The sequence below is a fragment of the Arachis hypogaea genome, chromosome 7 (assembly GCF_003086295.3).
Source record: "Arachis hypogaea cultivar Tifrunner chromosome 7, arahy.Tifrunner.gnm2.J5K5, whole genome shotgun sequence".
NCBI lineage: Eukaryota > Viridiplantae > Streptophyta > Magnoliopsida > Fabales > Fabaceae > Arachis > Arachis hypogaea.
Window position 1 is genome coordinate 66,635,073 of NC_092042.1, and position 17,479 is coordinate 66,652,551.

The 17,479-nt window shown below is 34.2% G+C and overlaps 2 protein-coding genes across 7 annotated transcripts; one reads left to right on the top strand and one right to left on the bottom strand.

Annotated features, from left to right (window-relative positions):
- Window positions 1-641: 641 nt before the first annotated feature.
- LOC112703312 (uncharacterized) lies at window positions 642-7,086 on the top strand. Its single transcript, XM_025754709.3, has 11 exons — window positions 642-848; window positions 934-1,125; window positions 1,645-1,740; window positions 1,819-1,907; window positions 2,036-2,164; window positions 2,952-3,072; window positions 3,718-3,802; window positions 3,905-4,014; window positions 4,716-4,867; window positions 5,669-5,765; window positions 6,384-7,086. The coding sequence occupies exons 1-11, from the start codon at window positions 768-770 to the stop codon at window positions 6,678-6,680; spliced, it is 1,449 nt and encodes a 482-aa protein (XP_025610494.1). The 5' UTR covers window positions 642-767; the 3' UTR covers window positions 6,681-7,086.
- Window positions 7,087-7,269: 183 nt separating this feature from the next.
- On the bottom strand, window positions 7,270-14,454 carry LOC112703313 (phosphoglycerate mutase-like protein). Of its 6 annotated transcripts, none has more exons than XR_011864101.1 (12): window positions 14,100-14,351; window positions 13,192-13,256; window positions 12,692-12,799; window positions 12,298-12,377; window positions 11,807-11,969; window positions 11,242-11,316; window positions 11,037-11,122; window positions 10,466-10,585; window positions 9,977-10,021; window positions 8,078-8,186; window positions 7,848-7,924; window positions 7,270-7,602 (listed from the first exon to the last, which is right to left on the bottom strand). XR_011864101.1 is itself a non-coding variant. In XM_025754710.3 (10 exons), exons 2-10 carry the CDS (start codon window positions 13,252-13,254, stop codon window positions 9,774-9,776), a joined length of 855 nt encoding a protein of 284 aa, XP_025610495.1. In that variant the 5' UTR covers window positions 13,255-13,256; window positions 14,100-14,454; the 3' UTR covers window positions 9,520-9,773. The 6 variants fall into 6 exon arrangements, 1 of the variants encoding a protein (XP_025610495.1); XR_011864102.1 differs by having other exon boundaries at window positions 7,848-7,946; XR_011864103.1 differs by lacking the exon at window positions 7,848-7,924.
- Between the last annotated feature and the right edge of the window lie 3,025 nt (window positions 14,455-17,479).

Below are 17,479 nucleotides of genomic sequence, written 5' to 3' on the forward strand. Positions count from 1 at the left end.
ACATGATTAATTAACAAATTAAAAAATTAAGGTAATATTTGTTTTTAGAATTTGAAAATTGAAACTGAAAGACTAAATTTAATATTGTATTTAGTGGTTAGTGATTGAAATTAAAATTTTAATCTTAGGATATAAAATTTTAGTCTTTATTAAAAGTAAAGGGACCGAAATTTTTAAAAACAAAAACATAAAATTTTAATAATATTTATTTTTAAAAATATTTTTGTTTAACTTTTTAAATTTTTATTTGATCCTTTTTATAATCCTCAATCCTCCAACTTTATCTCCATTCTATCATTAATTTCTTATCTTGCTACCACATTTATTTCCACCAAATAGTATTAAGAGTCTGAGTTTAATGTTGTATATTTTATACTAAATATAATATAAAAATTTAATTTAATTTTTATTTTTAAATTTTTATCTTTTAATCTTTGTCTTTCGATCTAATATATTAAAATGTTTAAATTTATAGACTGAATAAAAGATAAAAAATTAAAAGACAAGTAGCATTTTCCATTTACAATGATACTTGAATTGTTTTTTTTTTTTTGTACAATACTTGAATTGTTTTTAACTCTCTCTGGCCGAAAACAACCCTTATAAATATAGGCCCGACCCACTTAGCTGTAATTGGGCTGAATCGAGACTCTCTGAAGCTTGATCCACGGGTCGTCGGTATTTCTTTTCAACCCATTTCTTGCACGACGCTCTTCCTCTTGGGTTCTTGGATTCCATTATTATTATTTTCGCGTAAACGATCAACAATGGTGAAAGCCGTGGTTGCAGAAGAAACTCGCCTCAAACCCATCGAGGATCGTCTCGCCCAATCATCACTTCCATCCGAGGCACCTCTTTTTTTCTCTCCCAATTCCTCCTTCCACTTCTTTCCCCTTCTCATTTCTCACTTTTTCTTCTCTCTCGATTTTTCAGGTGGGTTTAATAATCGGCAAGTTCAGCTCCGGTTTGGACCGGGCGTTCGTCTTCGACCTAATCCCAACCCCGAACAATGATTCCGGTGACCCTGCCTCTTCCATCTCCGAACCTGAAAAGAAGAAAGGTTCCAAATCTGACACTTCCTCTCTCTTCATTGATAAGGATTGGGTAGCTGAACATGCTCGTCAGGTTCGTTTACTTCTCTAGTTACCATTCACTATTACTATTCTGTTATGTCGTTGTAGTTAGTTAGTTAGTTAAAATTAGTTAAGAAACGCTTGGGTCAAGTTAGATTGGAAATTATTCTGTACACTTGAGTTGTATCTCGGTTTATACACCTTCAGTCGAGTGTATTATTATTGATTGGAGTTTAACTTTTGGATCAAGCTCCTCTAAAGTGAAGAAGTTGATAAAGTGATAAAATAATATTTTAATCACCCTTAAATCAAGATAGTGAGTTTACAAATGATAAAAGTTACAAATTAAAAGGTGATTAAAGTATCTTTAGATGATTTTTTCCTTAACTTTTATGCACTGGATTGTTTTACAAGGTCATCCAATCAGAAGCTTGTATGTGTATGACTTTTGAAATAGTGGATAGTTATATCTACCTCTTTTGCGGAGATGACAATTTAGATGTCTGGGTAAAAATCTTTCATACTAACAGTGTGTATAGAATAAATTGGTTTGGGATTTTGTTTCATGAAGGTGTCTAGAATGCTTGTGGGTGGGATGAAGGTTGTTGGCATATATGTTTGGATTAGTGACGGGGCCTTCAAGAACTCTACCATAGTTCTTTGCCAGGTGCGTGTATTATGTGAATTTGCCATTTGATTTTAATTTTGTTTGATAGTGGCTTTCTAAATTAATGCTTCATTGCAGACGGTGAAAGTGGTTGCTGAAGCAGCGGTGATTGTGGAGGCTGAGTGGGATGAAAGGCTGCTTCTTCACATTTGTTATAGCCCAAGAAGGTAAAAGCAGGGCTCTTGTATGTATTTATTTAACGAAACAGTTGACATCATAAACAGGATTGTCTCACTGATTTTCTTTGATTTGGAAATGATACTTGATTACTCATATCATATTATTATTAGTGCAGGTGGAGTTGTCGAAATTGCTCCCTATCTTCAAACATTACATCAAGTAGTCTGAGGCCTTGTGACTTTAAAATGGGAAAGGTCTTAAATTACCTTCAGACATTTAAGTGCATGTACAATTTTACTCTTAGGTAACATTTTTCCCTCCTTTGTTAACCTTAGGGTCATTGAAGCCCTATGTATGTTGTTTCTTTATCAAGTATTGATCTGTTTCTTCATGTATTAAGGTTTTCAAGCTAGTTCAGGTGCCAATGTGTGATACAGTGATAGTGTGAAACTAAATGCATAAACTTGACTATTGAATTGGTGTGGTTTTTTCTCTTCTATATATTGGAAAAAACTTTTGTTTAGATTGAGCTTCACTTAGGAATAACAGGTTCTGGTTATGTATAGAGTAATGACAAATTAAGTCTATAGTTGGTTTATTTCCACAAAGCAAAGGTAGGGTAAAAGTCCTAACACGGAGAAGTTGCTCTTTTCATTCTGGTAAAAGATATCTACAATATCAAAAGCTCCTCTAAAGTGGCTATGTAAGTTGTATCCTAAAATCAGTTGGTGGGTGGTTTAGATCAACATGCATGTTTTGATTAAATTAAGGGTGGGCAATGGATATGTCCTTGCTTGTTTTAGATACATTCACTTTGGAGGAATCTTTCAGTCAAAAATAGTTTTTGGGGAAGAAAGTCTTAGCAATCAAATGAAACATGGGAAAAAGGGACATGGCAGCTATTTTACCAATCATATATTATTTTATTATTTCTTTTTTTTTTTGTGTGTGTGTGTGTGTGTTTGTTTGTTGGAGCGGGCGGGGGCTCTGTATATAGTCCCCTTTTCATTAGTTTCTCGTCGTTCATTCTTGTTGGTGACAAATACCTTTTGGTAAATTGATCTTTCGTAAATGATATTGTATTTTGCAAGGTTGCCTATATTTCATGACAATGCGTCAAAATTCCACACATTTAGTGATGTTCTTCGTCATGCAATATCTCTTCATGCTAAAGAACTTAAAGGTGCACGGGCCTTGATTGATGGTAAATTGGTAATTAATCTGCTCTCACTGATTCTTAAAGTACATTATGCACAATTGTTCTTGTTTGTGAAATTGGAAGGAATATATTGCTAGCACACATAAGTAACTTGGACTTTGTGATTCTGTTAATGCAAAGGACAAGTAACTGACTCCTTTTAGCCCCTAACAATATTCTACTGAAACATCAGCATGTAAAAAGAATGTGGCAAATTTATTTGCGAAGGTTCTAACTACAATAGAATTTTATCCCATAATAGATTGTAGAAGGCCACTTTAAATGCTATAGCATTCGGCTTTAGTGAAAGAAACTGAGTAAGTGCATGCCCGTAACACTACTATAAAACATTATCCTTCTTTCAATAAAAACTATTGGACTTTTTGGAAATTGCTACAAGTTGTGTACACCAAAGATTTACTGAATGGATCAAATTGCCTAACCTGAATGCTATTGACTGCTAAATTGTGTATAAATAGATTGCAACTTTCTCTGAACTTGAAATATACTCACTCAATAAATCCGTTAAGTTATTGTTCTTTGCTAGGCCTGTGAATCAAGGTTGTCAGGCCATTGGTTTTGTCCGTGTTTTGTGCTGAATTGCTTGTTAGTTCAGCGGTAAGATTTTCCTTGCTGTTATCAATTATCATTTTGTCCAGGTTGTTGATGGTGAGCCATATTCAACAGATGGTGTGCATGAAGTTGAATTGCTTTTACCATTTACGAGTAATACTCCTTTTGAAGGTAAGTTTGTCCATACTATTATATTATTTATGCTTAGTGCTAATTTGTTGCTGTTATATTAGAAGTTTTCATTTTTGTAACTAACATTTAATATTTTTAAAGCGTTCAGCCAAAGAGACGTTGTAGGTATTCTTTCATTCAGTGGTTTGGTATGTTCTTTTGCATATCTGAATTCAAAAGAGCCAATCTCACAGGCAATCACTGACATAAAGGTAATCACTAACTCGTGTCTATTCTGATCATGATTTTACTGTACAGTTCTGTTCAATTCATTTATTCATGGCTTGAGTTAGATTGCCCATTATGGAAATGTCATTTTCTGAATTAGTAGTTGATTGTGCAATGCTCTTCTGGGATTACGGAATGAAATATGACATTGGAAATCTATAGTCTAATGTTTATGATCTAGAAGAGTGTAGCATATTTGTAAAGTTATTCTAGAGAACACATTGAACCAGTGACTTTCCTATTTTAGCTTTTTTATTAATAATATTTTTTTTCTTTTCCTAAACAATGGATTTTTAATATTCTTTAGCAGGTACTCTGACTTTTGTTGGCACATAACCTAACATTTTTAAAGAGGTTTCTTTGGCATATCAGCTGATTTAGGTTTGTGATATGTTTAGGCAATTGGATTCCTTTTGGGGTAAAGCACATAGTTATGTTTAAGAGGATTTCCCTAAATGATATTCAGAGGGATGGGTAGCTTTTGTTGTTGTTGTTGTGTTGTTTTATTTTCCCTTTTGTTCCGTTGTTGAAGATATGCTGTCCTCTATTTTATTTGTAATATTCTTTACAATTTCTTAATCAATTTCTTTTTGTTATGAAGAATAAAGTATTTTCTCCAAACTTCACTAACTTGGTCTCTTTCTTGGTTTTTCCTATACCTCCCGGGGTCACGCCGTGTGCACAGGGAGATATCATTATGAGTCTGCAAAGTAGGTTGGATATAATATGTGATGAGGCAGATGCTGATTCAGGTTCTGGTCCAGATGTTGGCAGGGAAGCATCCAGCGATTTATCAACCGAGAAGCCTGTTTCCCAATGTGTGCTACATTTGTTAAGGTCTGTAACTTCTAATAACTACCTCTGGATAGAAATTACTATCTAATTTTAACATGAGGACATTATTGAAAAAACATGATTGTTAAGAGTAATCTACGTTTAGTTTACAAAATTACTATCATGACAACTCTCTTAAATTAAATCCTTACCCTTTCTCCTCCTTAATAACGGTGTGATTGAAAATTTTTTATTATTGTCTAAGCTTTTTCCAATGGACAATGATTTGTTAAAAAAACAAAATCTCATAGGAATATATTTGATCCCATGGAGATATTTAAGTTTTTGTTTATAAGAAAGCATTACAATGAATAGGTGCTTTCTAAGTTTCTATGCTCTAAATTTTTACATTAAGCACTGCAAGAGGTGTTTATTTAGGGCATAGAGCTCCATCTTTTGTGGTATAAGGCCATCGATTTGTGACCTGATTATTCTTGCTCACTTGAATTTTCTTCATAAAATGGTTTAATGAAGAATTTGTTGTATTTTACTTTCTTCATAAACTACTAAATTATAAAGGAAAAGAACAGTATGGCAATGTGGGTTTTCCTTTCACTCTTTTGGTTGTTCAAACACATACAGGCTTTTCTGGGGCAAAAAAAGGTCCTAAAATGTCAATAATTTACCTGATACCTCATGGAATACCTTGTTTCTTAGTTGGTATGCAATAGGTTTTGGGTGATTAAGTCATTTGTGTCATAATTGTAGAAAAAAGTGATCGTCTGAGATCTAATTCATACACTTGTTATTTTAACTGCTAATACTGGTTTGAACTTTGAAGCACTGTTTGTTTGTGTATAACAGAAAAGGGTGCATGCTTCCGTTTCCTAGACGAGTCTTTGCACCATGGCTGGCAGGAATTTATGTGTGTGACTACTTACAGCCTTCCGATACAGTTGAGGTTAGTTCCACTGCTATAGTCAGAGTATAGGTTTTGTGAGTGTTGGATTTGTTTGCATATCTCTGATTGTTTGAATATCATTGCATTCTTTTTTTATTGCTGCTGAGAAAATTATTTAAATTTTGGTATACGTTCTATAAAGAAACAATTAAATTATGAACTTGTCTGGTGTGCCTCTGCGCAACTAACTGGTATTTCCAAGCCCTTAACATAAAAGTTGTGTGAACTCAGAATTTAATTAAAGATTGGCATGAATTCTAGAGGGACATGGTGATATATTTTTTCAGAGGGATTACCCTCAGCCTTCATGAGCATAAGCTGATACTGCTCTGTGATTTCATTGCACTAGACATTCAATTTATGACTGATTAATCATTGCTGTTTACTTCATTTGGCATAGGATGTTATCTTGTAAAGGACAAAGGAAAATAATCACCCTAACATAACTATTGCTCTTCCATATGGTGATCATATTTTAAGATTCTATCTAGATTCTAACGTCAATCTGGTTTGATTGCTATTGTTGTTTTATAGTCTCCATGCTGCACTGTTGTGAAGAAATAAGAAATTCATATATTTGATCCCACTAACATGATTTATTTTCTCTTCTTATCTTAGGTGTTAAAAGATCATTGTACAGAGTTATTATCCATGAAAGCTCCAACTGATGTTTCAACAATTTTGGAGCTAGAAAAAGAAGCCATTTCCGTCAAAACCAAATCTTTCTGGGATGTAGCAGTGCCTTTCTCTTCAGCAATTCCGCAGCATCTGGAGAAGAGCAAAACTGATGATAGTAGAGAATTGACGGAGAATAATAAATCTGCAAACTCGGGTCATGTCAATCTTATGGCTGCTATTTTCATTCTTTTGCTGTCAATCTTACTTGGGTTCGTGTTCTTTTTGCAAAAGAGTTGAAACATTATGTTATCCACTACGAACTGAAAAGTCTTCTCAGTGCAACTAATTAGTTTTGTGGAGTACTTGATCAATATTGTTTGCATGGAATGGAGATGGATGATGGATCATTGAAAGGGGAACCCCAGTGGGGCTAGATGTTAGTCATTGCCTTGCGGCCAAAGGACACTGAGGGTTTACGCATTGTGGGGAGAAAACTTCTATGAAAGGAAACACAAAATCAGTATATGTATTGGTTGTGGAATTCTTTTTATCTCGTAGGATACTATATAATTAAGTGCATTCTATGGTGGTTATGAAATTTTGGTAACACAAAATGTAACTAAAATTAATGTTATACTTTTTACTCTTTGGAAATGTTTTTTATTTTGAAAAAATAAAAATACAAAGTTGTTCATTGGCCTAATACATAGCCAAATCTAAAGTGAATAAAATTCAATCTACAGATATTAGTCAGGTCAACACCAATTCGATTTCATAAAGGTTGGTCGTAACGATGTCAGACTTAGAATTACTTATCTTACTTATCTGAATAAGTAATTAATCTTTATAATCTCTCGTACTCATTTAAAAAAGAGATTTTAACAACTTTCTTAACAAAAGAGAATGACTACTCACCATTAAAGGTGGAACGACTTTAAAAGATGATTATTGATTTTACATATACAGTTATAAATATTAATCCAATTTATTAAAAACCTGCTAAAATTCTTACTAATTTAAGCATTAGATTTCTTTACAGATACCACTTTTCACAACTCGAATGGATTCATTCTTGTTGGAGAAGACGTCGGACAAATCACCCAAAGGCGTTTGGACCTCACGTTCAAGCCTAAAGCAACCCAATTTCATGTAATTCTCGAAACATTGGCACAGTTGCCGGAACCTGGAAGTTTACACCCAATCATGGTGGACGATTGACCTGAAGATGGATATACAGCATCCAAATCCGAACCAAGAACATCACAATGATGATTATTGCAGATATCATAAATAGCCTTATTTGTATTAGTATGTGTGAATAATATATTGCAGATATTCTTGCAACTCGCATCATAACAAGAGCTTGTCCAGATATACAATTTTAACAAAAACGGTAAAGAAGTAGCAGACTTAACATAGACAGACATATGTTTAACAGAATTCTAAATTAGAACCAAACTCAACCTTAACAGGAGAAACAATAACCAGTTCTATTCTTCTAGAAAGTCCACAAGCCTTAACACCTTCTGTAGATTCTCAACCTATGATAGAGCAACAAAAACACTATGACGACGTTCAGAAAACAAATACGAAATATTTATCATAGTAATCATTTCACGAATAAATTTCACAACACAAAAACCATCCAAAAAGACTCAACAATGTTTTTTTCTGAAAAAAAAAAAAATAATTACCTGCTTCCACCCAAGAGGGGTTAGTTGTGCATCAAAAAATCATTAGAGAAGCATGCATTAGGGTTCTCTTCTCTTCCTCAACATTATGAACTCCCTGGGCATGCCTAACCTGTATTCAATCATAAATCACAAATACATATAGGAAGTGAAGCAAAAGATTTATAATCTCAAAAAACAGAGTAAAGTAAAAGGAAATTAACCAACTGAACCAAAATAACAAGATACTTTGAAAATCAAGTCTATTAGCTTCTTTAGTGGAGCAAATACCAAGATTGTGGAATTTAGCTAGTTTCAAAGATGAACTAAATTACAGGATTTCATTATCTTCTTGAAGATCAAAAAAGGCATTCTTAATAAATTAACACCAACTAATGCAGAAACTCATATACTTTCTTGGCAGAATTTGACTCCCTTTTCACTGCTGTTACTTCTTTTTCAATTCTTTCTATCTCCTTTCACAAGTTCGCATCTACATTGTTTGAGCTTTCGAAACAAACGGTACATCGGTGATTCTAGAAAATATTCTCTCTAACTATCCTCTACAATACTGCCCACTGCTTCATTCTCATACCACCTCTTTTGAAACACTAATATCAAGCTTTGTTGTAATTTCCATCTTTTTGTTGTCTGCATAACTTTTATCCTTCTGTCGCCTGGATACTTTTTTGGTAATAGTGACTGTCAAGTGGCTTTGTATATGGTGTAACATAATCCTTTTGATGACACGTTGAAAACTAAATGATAAATTATTAAATTTGTTAAATTTTAATAATAAAAAAAGATTTGCAAGTGATTTAAAATCTTCATTCTCTTCTTTTTTTCTCCAAAATTTACTTCGAACATAGTCCTAAACTATTTCTGAGTTACATGCCTTGATCTACATCTATTTTTTAATGAATGATGGAAAAGAATGAAGATTCTAAATCACTTGTAAATTTTTTTTTATTCAAATTTAACAAATTCAATAATTTATCATTTAGTTTTCAATGTGTCGTCATAAAAAAGGTCACATCACACAATGCGCAGAATTATTGGCCGCCACTGCGGCTGAAAAAGTTATTTAGAAAATGAAAAGGTAAAAATGACAAGTGCTTGATATTAGTGTGTACAGATGACTCATTAAAAAACTAGAGTATACATTTGTCTACCAAACGAAAATTTATGTGTACTTTTGTCCATACTCATTAAAAAACTAGAGTATACATTTGTCTACCAAGCGAAAATTTATGTGTACTTTTGTCCATTCTTTCTTTATTTAAATAAACGAGCCTAATAATCATAGTAAATACTAAATTCCATCCAATAGAAATTTTATCAACCAAAATTAACCGAATTATAAATGAATTTTAATCTATCTAAAAAATATGGAAAGCTTTTTCTTAAAAAGATTAGGGAATTAAACTTTTATTTTCCCCTAAACTTTCAGTTTTAAGTTCATGAAATAAAGTAATAATAACATGCATTCATATTTGTGTCTATTAAAGAACTAGTTTCTCCATCATTCACCGATTTACTTGATTCCACAAAAAAGAGAGTTATATAACTACTTGAATATAGTTTTCTTTCTTTTATTCTATGAAACAAATACATGAAACTTTGCTTGTAAACGCAATTAAGATTAAGAATTCACTATATCCTGGACGAAAATCTCATCACTATATACTAGTCCATCATTAATCACCGAGGAAATAAGTTATTAATTAGTGGATCCATTGGCTGAATGCTTATCATCAGCAAGATCACTGGGAAGATCAGGGCCAGAAGGAATCTTGCCAGGATAATTAGTACTAGACTCATCTGATCCAATCATACTGGACAATGCACGCAAATAAAGTTCAAGTGAGAAATTAATTTGATTTTGAGTGTAAAAGTAGCTTGTTGAGCAAGTAAAATCCTCACCCTCTGTCAACCAGAACAATTGAACGTAGCTCACAATTGGCAAAGCTGTATAAACAAGAAATACAAAATTGTCAATAAGTGTTATCAAGTCTACACATATAGATCAACAACTTAGTAGTTTAAAGCTAATAACATTTTCCAATCAAATGAACTTCCTATATTTCTGTATCTTTTAATTGATTTTTTTGTAGTCATGTCAAGGAACATATAACTCAGAAACTTCAAATTAAATAAGTTACCACTAGAGTATGATTCACCTGAGTTGGTCTAAACCAACATAAGTCATTATGGTTATTTTATTATTATTATTCTTAGGTTTCTGATATTTCGTACCTCTTTTAAAAGGATGAGATTTCTTCCTTCAGTGCTATTCTCTTATTAGACACATACATAAAGGATCTAACTATTTATAATTTCTTTTTTCTATCATATATCAAAAACCTGAATATTCTATTCATCTAGTCTAACGTTTTCTCAGAAAATGCTTACTGTTTGCCTATTTCGCTCTTCACATTTGGGTGACAATCATTTCCAAAAACACTTAGTGTATTAAACAGAAAACTGCTGTGAGTAACGATCACTATTTCCTTCTCTTGGCGTGTCCACAACCTGGGCAATAACAAAATTTGGGGAAAATATGTCAGATTTGTTGGTTATAGCCTTATTGCCATGCTAACACCATGAAACTTTGCAACTATTTGTCCAGAACATATTCAAGCTGGAGAGAAAAAGACGGAATATAAGAGTAGTATTGAATGTTAATATTGGTTCTATTGCCAAAGTGCAAACATATATACAATCTGAAGCCATCAATGAGGGGCATAAGATTCAATGCAAAATCATGGTAGAAATTTCAAATGCAAAATTAAAAATGTTTTTCTAAGAACTAAAATTAAGATATAATGAACCTCCCAACACAGTCATTGGCAAAAAGGATTATTCTCTGGCCCTCCTTATCTGAGTTATCCAACACGATAATCTTCTTGGTAAATAACTAAATATGCAAAAGTCATTGGCAAGAAAACAAGAGGAAATTATTTAATAATACTAAATTACTAACCAGTCAAGAAACTTCAGTCCCCTAGCAGTAACTTCTTCTCTCTTCTCTCTTTCTGGAGTCCACCAGGTGTCCTCATCAGTTTCAATCTAAACAGATTTTATATCAAGCATGAATCCCATTCAACCAAATTTTTGTTATCAACTAGTGAGTAGTGACATATATATAAGAATGAGATTAACTGTGAAAGCTGCTAGAGACAATGTACCAGTGAAAAATCAATTGCTGGAAACATATTCCGGTATTCACTGATGGTTCTTCTCTTATCACAAGGATGATTCCCCTGAATTACAGGCATAAAGCATTATATAAAAGCATATTGATTTATATGGCAAATGAAACTTAGGAAAGGGTTAAGAGTTCTGTTGAATTTTCATATTTCATTTTTGTCAATAGCTACAGGTGAACTGGTCATGTAAATAAATGCGGAAACAAATTATTCAAAGATGCCAAGCTGACTCCATATATGATACTAAAATGATCCAACCAACCAAATTAGGATACTTTGGAAAGACTCAGGAAGCCTAGTTAACGTTGTAGTGATACAAGGTAACAAAGGAACACACCAAAGCTCAGAGTGACATCGTAAATACCATACTAGCCATTTTCAAATAAATTTAGGTAGTTTTTTATCTGGTATATTTCCTAAAACTAATGTTGTGGCATAATGAAAATTTCAGTCCAAGGGAATGGTTCATGTAATTAGTTGAATCAATAATCCAAACTCCAGAACTACACCAAAAGTAAATAGCATTTATGTAATCATTACATACTATTTGTTCTCGGCATAGCTCTACTGCTAAAAATGGTGGAGAGTTAAGACTAGAAATTGCAGGATGATTGCTATCTCCAACATTTTGTGTCATCAAAGGAGCTTCCTTATTCCCATCAGCATGTGCTTCACCACCAAAGACACCAGCTGCTGTTTGCATAGTCCTGCAAATAATGCAATTATGAGCAATGCCAATATATGAAACTTTTACCAAGATGATTCAGTTTTTAAAAAATTGAATGGTTAATATCCTACATTTATCCATAAATTGAATGTTTTGAAGACACTGGATGGTAAAAATTTTCCATGCATGTTATAGATATTCTCATTTGCGTCGGTTTGTGTGAACACACATCATAAACAAGAGCTTGTTTGCTCAGATATGGTGTATATTTTTTTTTTTTAAATATGAATAAAGGAAGTGGCAACAGAATTAACAAAGTGAGATTGACATGTCTTAACAGAATTCTAAACATTATAACCAAGCTATACCTCAACAGGGGGGAAACAATAACTAGTTCAATTCTTTTGGAAAGTCCACAAGACTTGACATGGTTTCGCAGATTCGCAACCTGTCATAGAGCCACAAAAACACCACCAAGCTATTCAGAGAACAAAAAGTGAACCATGAAAAAAAAGGGAAAGAACAGGACAGATTTGTCAAATTCATGTTATTCTTTTCACAAAACTCCAAATTATGGAAATTCCATGGAACCTCCACCAACACCGCCAATACAGGAAGTTTCAAACATTTATCATCACAATTGCTTCAAGGAGGAATTTTCACACAGCAAAGACCAACCGGAAATATTTGTTGACAACATGACATTATCCAAATTCAAATACGCACACACAAAAAGAAAGAAAAGAAATAAAAAATAATTACCTGCTTCCAACCAAGAGGTGTTAGTTGCGCATCAAAAAGATCCTCAGACATATATGCATCATGGTTCTTCTCTCCCTCAACATTATGAATTCCTTGGGCATGCCTAACCTATATTCAAACATGATTTAAGACATTAATGCTATAACTAGAAAGCAAAGCAAATGGTGTATGATCTCAAGAACCACAATACAAATATACAACATACTTTAGAACTCAACCTATGAACTTCTAATCACCTAAATGTATTCAGTATCAATTATCAACTAAATTTCATGCACTTCATAAAAAAAATTTGAAGACCACACAGCACGGAATTTCATTGAACAACACCAGTAATAAACACCAATCCATTTATAAAGTACCACAGCTGAGTACATTTTAAAATTTCATATATCAAACCTCCATCAGGTTGGAATTTAAAAATAAAATAAAATAAAATAAATTTCTTAGCATAAAAAAAAAAAACACAAAAGTGCTTAAAGGATAAAATTGTCACATACCAAGTGAATAGTTTTGCAACGATGCAATGGATAGAGACTTTGATCTACGGCAGCGGTACCCATACCTGTAAATAAATAATAAACTGAATTATAGAAAAAGAGACGATGAATAAAATATTAAAGCTCAAAAAGAGAACTGAAATTGCAAAAGCGTAGTAAATGGTTTCGGCATAGATACCGGCAGTTCTGCAGAGTGGCAATTATAATAACAATAATAAATTAATAATAATAATAATATAAGTAGAAAAAGCGAGAATCTAATTTTGGCATAAAACCAGCATATGCTACCGTACATATGGAATGGAATTTCAACAACAGCATCAGTGGATATAACAGTGAACACTGAACACCACATCATTTTTTTTCCCTTATCAAAATTTTTAATTCAAAATCACGTATTCAAACACAGCAAATGTTCACGAGATAAAACTTATGTTAAATCCGCGATTCTATCGTATGATTGGTAAGTTTGTGTTGAGTTTATAAAGTTAAAAATCTTGCTTCCTTAAAAGCGTAAGAAGAAGAAGAAGAAGAAGAAAGTGATCGAAATGCTAAGAAAATTGTGAATGAAGTTATGATGAGCTTTCCAAAAGTGAGGAATTATGAAATTCTAAAATATCTGATCTGAATAGAATACTTTTGGCTATTAATATCAGATCGAAAGAAGTAGCGTAATTGATAAAAGCAGCTGGATCTAAATATCTAATAGTAGTTGATATGCACTACTATTTGATCGATACCGTGGAATCAGCAACATTCGAAAATAATAATTAATAATTAGTAATTAAATACGAATAATAAATGCAGAACAATTAAAATTTAAAATATGAATTGCAACTATAGAGGAATGAATGAAAAAAACGAAAGACAAAGAAAAGGCGCGAGAGAGAGTTTGAGGTTTGACATACCAGGAGAAGAAAATTTTGATGCGAGGGAGGTGCGAGTGATCAAGGAAGGGATAGAAGGAAAGTAAGAGGGTAGTGTTTGAAAATGAGGGCAAATGTGGAATTTGGAGTCGGGGTTAATGGAACGATGGAAGGACGGTTAGGAGTTAGGAGAGTTGGCGGCTGATGCGAGTGATGGGAAGATGGAAGAGTTCGTGTTCGGTTTTGGTTGTAATGCCTTTTCCCACGTGGACAAGTTGCCAACTGCACAACGTCAGTTCGTCAAACGTGTACCGGGTTCAAGATTTGGTGTGACTCAACTCAGTTGGAATTCTTTTTCTTGAATTTAGATTTTTCATTTTTATGAAATATAATTTTTGAGTCGGATTTGTTTCATATTTTAAATAGACTTGTTCTAATGGTAATGAATCTTTTTAATTAAACATGTAAAGTCTAAAATCTGATATTTAATTCTTGAATATTGCTTTTTTATATTTTTTTTACCTTATTCGTAATATATGATGAAAAATTATATTTTATTCCTTTAAGTAAAAAAATTGACAAAATCTAATTTCTATTTTTATTAGTATTTTATATCTAAAATATATTTTTTGTCGTAAAATTAGTAATAAACTATATTTTTTTATTAAATAATATTATATTTTTTCTTTTTTTTTATTTTCTTAAACTCTTCGTATTTTTGTTTAGTGTATTTTTTTATTTTTAGTTGTGCCTGTTTTAGATTCTTCAAACATTTTTCGCTTTTTTTCATTCTTTAATTTTAAGGTCGGTATTTTTTGGGTTTTTTTTATCTATATGCGCATATGAAATACATTTATTCCCAAAATGCGCACGGTTTGAAACTCCTCCTCAAATACGCACTGCCAACTCACAAAGAACAAACACGAAATGGAAATATGAGGCATATCATGGGGGTGTCCGCGAAATAGCTTCTGGCGATTGACACAAACCATTTCAATTGCGTCAGCCACGAAATGGGTCACTTCAGCAGCACATACGAAATGGATCACCTTAGCAATGACACACACGAAATGGCCCATTTATTGTATAACGAGCACGAATTGGCCAATTCATGGGAGGCACACACGAAATGGCATTCCTCACGTGTGGTAGACACGAAATGGCTAGGCGAGCAGTGAAGGCAGCAACTCCTAATAGTTACAGTTTTCGTACGAGCATGCATTGGGTGGATTGGGTGGCAATTTATTGTACTCTTGTGGGTGAAGCAATATAAAAGGGGGTGGAGGGGAGTGGACCAATTCGAAGGGGTAGTAAACAGGAGAGAAGTAGTGGGTTTAGTGTGTAGTTGTGTATTTTGGTGGGGTAAAAAAAAAGTTTTTGTGCTGGAGGAATATTTTTTTAATTCATAAAAATGAGTGGAAGTGGAATTAATGTGGAAGAAAATCTTAATAGGTTGGATGAATTTCACATTTTTGCTCATTTACATCTGAAGGTGAGTTTTTTTAATAAATAAATAAAAATTTGTTAATGATAACAAAAAAATGTTGTAAACTGAATATTTGTTTTGATATATGTATTTCAATTTCAGCCGGTACGTGTGTTGCCTCCGCATGGCACACTAGTCGATGTTTTCTCTTCAGACGAAGCAGATCCGAGTATGGAGATTAGGAGGCAGATGCTTGAACCGTATTTAAGAAGAGCCAGATTCTGTTATGCGTCTTTAATAAAGCGTTTTGAATATGACAACCCATTGATTAGCGCTTTTGTGGAAAGATGGCGTCTTGAGACCCACACATTTCACCTCCCATGGGGTGAGTGTACTGTTACTCTGGAGGATGTTGCCATGCATTTGGGGTTACCAATTGACGGTGAGCCGGTGAGCGGCACTCTAAGGTCATGGAGTAAGTTCCACCAGAGGGATATTCGGCAATGGTGTGAGGAACTCCTCGGTGAAGTTCCTGGCAGACATGTTGGGACCATGAAGTATAACAAAAAATTGAAGTGGCTCAAGAGTATACTACAACAGATGCCTCTTGAGTCTCCCGATGACGCCCTCGTACAGTATGCATGTTGTTACGTTATGTATTTATTGGGTGGCGTTTTACTTCCTGACAAAGCGAACAACACGGTTCACGTACGTTATCTTCCTCTCCTGGCCAACTATGACGCCATTAGTACATATAGTTGGGGCAGTGCCGTGCTCTGTTGGTTGTATAGAGGCATGTTTCTAGCGACTGATTATAACGTCGAGGGAATGTCTGGCTGTCATACATTACTGATGTCTTAGATATACTTCAGGCTTCCTTTCTGGGCACCGGACGTGACGAGTCCATACACGTTTCCATTAGCTACAACGTAATATATTATATTATGTTACATAACTTCCGTATTTATGACTTGTGTTGTTATTTCATTTGCGTCAGAATTTAAATGTGGTCACGATCATGGTGTTCTTTCAAAGGTTTAGGCGGGCAAGAGAGGAAAGAATGACTACGCCGAGCAACGCTTGCAAAGGCACCGTCTGAGGTTAGCCACTTTGAAGGTGGACAAGGTAATTATTCTTGTTGTATGTTGGAGCATGAATTTTTTTTCCCCGAAAGTTCGTCTACCTGTGTAAATGACACTTGGTTTTGGTAGTTTCTGTGGATGCCGTACAGGGATGCACGTATTCTGTCGAGGGTGCCTGTGGAATTTCTTGGAGCTCCGCATAGGGATTTCTATATGGCAGTTGTGCCACTGATTTTGTTCCGCTGGATTGAGATTGTTAACATCAATAGAGTCATGCAGCAATTCGGTGGCAAACAAGGTCCTTCGAACCCTTCGTTAAATATAGACACCTTCCATCGCCAATCGGCTCGCAACGAAGATGGTTGGTAGCCCATTCGCCTCCAGACATAGTTTGAAGTGTGGGCAAACCGACAAACTGTGTCAATATCGGCTATATATTGATCGGACAGAAACCTTGCAACCAGTTGTGATTATTATAGGTGGTATTGCTCGAAGACAAAGCGGTTTTTGTCATCCCTGGATGTGTTGTACAATCCCTGAGTCTACATAGATTCTGGCTATTGCCTTCTGCTTCACTAGCCAAACCTTCTTGTAAGACACCTTGTATCTGTACGCCGGCTCCACAGATCCCTGCAACACCTTGATGCAAATGGTCGCGTTTGCCTGAACCATGGGGGAATATGTGCTGGCATATGACATTTGAATCAAGTTGAGCATAATCTTGTGACGTCGCAGACGCCAAACAACTGTGAGGCCCCTGGTATTTTCGAATTTCCCAAAATCTGGACGCCCTCGTCTTCGCAACCCTCACCATCCAGCAACATTGGTCACCAAAAAGTTTACATCGACATACATACCGAGTATGATCTGACTCCACTACTTTGAATTCTTCACTTCGACGAATGTTGTAGTTC

Excerpts from the sequence above, each read along its gene's own strand:
- LOC112703313 (XM_025754710.3), bottom strand. The coding sequence starts at position 13,254 with ATGGGTACCGCTGCCGTAGATCAAAGTCTCTATCCATTGCATCGTTGC. Across the intron at positions 12,800-13,191 it reads GTTGCAAAACTATTCACTTG|GTTAGGCATGCCCAAGGAAT; the intron begins GTATGTGACAAT and ends GTTTGAATATAG. Across the intron at positions 9,889-9,976 it reads ATTGTTCTGGTTGACAGAGG|TATGATTGGATCAGATGAGT; the intron begins GTGAGGATTTTA and ends TGCATTGTCCAG.
- LOC112703312 (XM_025754709.3), top strand. The coding sequence starts at position 768 with ATGGTGAAAGCCGTGGTTGCAGAAGAAACTCGCCTCAAACCCATCGAG. Across the intron at positions 4,015-4,715 it reads AGGCAATCACTGACATAAAG|GGAGATATCATTATGAGTCT; the intron begins GTAATCACTAAC and ends CCGTGTGCACAG. Across the intron at positions 4,868-5,668 it reads TGTGTGCTACATTTGTTAAG|AAAAGGGTGCATGCTTCCGT; the intron begins GTCTGTAACTTC and ends TGTGTATAACAG.